This window comes from Bos taurus, chromosome 3 (genome assembly GCF_002263795.3).
Source record: "Bos taurus isolate L1 Dominette 01449 registration number 42190680 breed Hereford chromosome 3, ARS-UCD2.0, whole genome shotgun sequence".
NCBI classification, from domain to species: domain Eukaryota; kingdom Metazoa; phylum Chordata; class Mammalia; order Artiodactyla; family Bovidae; genus Bos; species Bos taurus.
The window spans coordinates 119,631,661-119,634,442 of record NC_037330.1 but is presented as its reverse complement, the minus strand read 5'-3'; the positions used below and the strand labels follow the sequence as shown (position 1 = coordinate 119,634,442).

The 2,782-nt window shown below is 56.1% G+C and overlaps 1 protein-coding gene across 1 annotated transcript; it reads right to left on the bottom strand.

Annotated features, from left to right (window-relative positions):
* Window positions 1-329: 329 nt before the first annotated feature.
* Window positions 330-1,280, bottom strand: OR9S40 (olfactory receptor family 9 subfamily S member 40). The gene has a single exon (NM_001390243.1). It carries the CDS (start codon window positions 1,278-1,280, stop codon window positions 330-332), a length of 951 nt encoding a protein of 316 aa, NP_001377172.1.
* Between the last annotated feature and the right edge of the window lie 1,502 nt (window positions 1,281-2,782).

Genomic DNA, 2,782 nt, shown 5'->3' with positions numbered 1-2,782 from the left:
CAATTGATGTTGAACTGGGACCCATACTGTGCTTCAAAGACTCCCAGTTCATGACTCTGCCCACCGTGTTACAGAAACTTCAAGTTCAGTGTCTTGCCCCACTGTGGGCCATTAGATTTTTGGTGGCAAACAAGATGCCTTATTCATCTCTGCATCTTACACTTGTAGTGTGTGGTTCATGATGTGCTTCAAAGAAGGGTTGGATAAAATGCTGGGTGAAAGAATGAATTAGCTGAATAAAGAATGAATTCCTCAAACCAAATCCAGTGCCTCCCCTCAAGTCTTCTTGTTCAGCCCTCAGGACACTGGGTCTCTCTGGTCACCCTCCGTCACGTGGCTGTGTGCTTCTGGCCCAGTCTCCGCAGGGCATCCTTCACGTCCTTGTTTCTCAGACTGTAGATGAGGGGATTCAGCATCGGGATGACCAGGGTGTAGAAGACAGAGACCACCTTGCCCTGCTCTACGGACTCCACAGCTCCTGGCTGGGCATACATGACAAAAAGGGTCCCATAAAAAAGGGATACGGCTGTCATGTGGGAGCCACAGGTGGAGAAGAGCTTGTGTCTCCCTCCTCCTGAGTGCATCCTCAGGATGGTCACTGTGATGTAGCCATAGGAGACGAGGACCACGAGTGTGGTGCCCACAATGATGAGGCCACACATAGCAAACAAGACCAGCTCATTGACGGCCGTGCTGGCACAAGTGAGCTGGAGCAGGGGGATCACATCACAGAAGAAGTGGTTGATGTGGTTGGAGCTGCAGAATGGGAGGCTGAATGTGAGGATCGTCTGCACCCCAGAGTTGAGGCAGCCCCCACAGTAGGTGCCCAGCACCAGGCAGGCACAGACCGAGGGGCGCATGGAGATGGGGTAGCTCAGGGGGCTGCAGATGGCCACGAAGCGGTCATAGGCCATCACGGCCAAGAGGAGAGTCTCAGTCGTGCCCATCATGGAGAAGAAGAAGAACTGGGTGGCACATCCCTTAAGGGTGATGACCTTGGAGGAGGACAGGAAGTTGACCAGGGCCTTGGGGGCGATGACAGATGAGTAGCACAGGTCCAGGAAGGAGAGGTTCTTGAGGAAGAAGTACATTGGGGAGTGCAGATGGGCATCCAGGGTGATGACCACGATCATGGTGAGGTTCCCCAGGACAGCCACCACGTACAGGGCCAGGAACAGAGCAAAGAGCAGGGCCTGGGTCTGTAGGCCACCCTCAAATCCCTCCAGCATGAACTCCTGCAGAGGCATCTCTGAGAGGTTTCCATTTCTGTGGGATGCCATGGCCCTGAGCTGGGGGACACAGGGCAGAAAGCAGGTGGGAGGCAGGGAGAGGGAGGACGTGAGGGTCACAAGGTCATACTGTCTTGGAGAACAGGGACCCTTCAGCACCCAGTCCTCCAGGTGAGCTCAGACTGACCTGAAAAGGCAACATTTTCTCCAATTGGCTAATTCACAAATATGCAGGGAGCACTCAGCCTGTGGGGACTCTGAACAGTAACTGTGGGGTGGGGTGGGGTGCCAGGAGGGTTGCAGAGCTGAGTCTGGAGTGCAGAAATGGTGCCACAGCCGCCTGTCTTCCCAGCGACGCTGCCAGCTTTCTGCTCTTTTCTCACGTATCTAACCCTGCACGTTCTGCCCCTTCGTGTACTCTTCATTAATCTCAGAAAAGTTTCCTGGGTGTCTCTGCCCACCACGTCTTGGACAGGCCAGGAGCAGGGCAGGGGCCAGGTCTCCCTGGGCTAATGTTGGTGTTTCCAGTTTCTCTCCCCTGCAGGCCTAGATTCCCATCTCAGCATCACTGCCTCTGAGCCTGGACTGGGGCATTATCCATGAGATGAGTCCAGGGCTGGCCAGGCAGGAGGGTGTCCCCACTTCCCCTGCTGAGAGCAGACCTGAGTGCTTACTGTATGCATGGCCCTGCCCCCTTACCCACATGGTCTCCTCCCACTCCTGCAGCCCTGAGGGTGGCTGCCCTGACCTTACCTTGTCCAGGTGAGGGCTGTGATTGCCCAGCCCCACACAGCCAGGAACTGCTCTCCCAGGGCCTCCTGAGCTCTTGACCCAGGTCTGTGCTGATGATAATCAGTCAGCACCAGGACACCTGTCTACTGCCCTTTCAGCTCTGCCTTCCTGTATAGTGAAGGGAGAATGAGGGGGTGCCAAGGAGGGTGTCTGGGGTCTCAGAGAGTATCAGACTGGTGCCCCAGATTCTGGAGTGGGAACTACTGGATCTTGGAGGAAGCTCATCTGCTCTTCCATGCCCTGCCCACACCTCTGGGTCACTCAGCGGGGCAAGGTGTTCTCTACCTGCAGGTCTGGGACTCAAGGCCTCTGATGGCCAATTAGGTGAGGCTTGGGCTCTGAGTGCACTGGGAGCCAACCCCCCAGTCCCAGGAGCTGCAGTCCCAAGGCCAATCTTCCCCTGACCCCTCTCGACCCAAGGCAGGACAGACAGGAAGCCTGAAGTCTTCAGCAAGCAGTGGGGGGCCAACAGGAGAGGAACACAGACAAGTTAGAGGGACCCACTGCCCCTTGTTGGATGGGTCTCCCCAGGGGGCAGGTGTGACCTCCTGGCCCTCAGCCCTCACTCCTGCCCATCCTTGGAGGTTGTCAGTGTGAGGAAGGGGGGCAGGTGGGCAATCTGTGCCCAGGCCAGCACACGGCCCTCTCTACTCCAGACTTAGAGACTCTGCCTCCACAAGCCTGAAATGTGGGCACATCCTTACCCCCTTGAATAATGGGAACATGGAAATGGACTCTGAATCCCCTCTGTTGTTTTTGTT

What these genes read in the sequence shown, in the direction of transcription:
- OR9S40 (NM_001390243.1), bottom strand. Translation starts at nt 1,280, where the DNA reads ATGGCATCCCACAGAAATGGAAACCTCTCAGAGATGCCTCTGCAGGAG.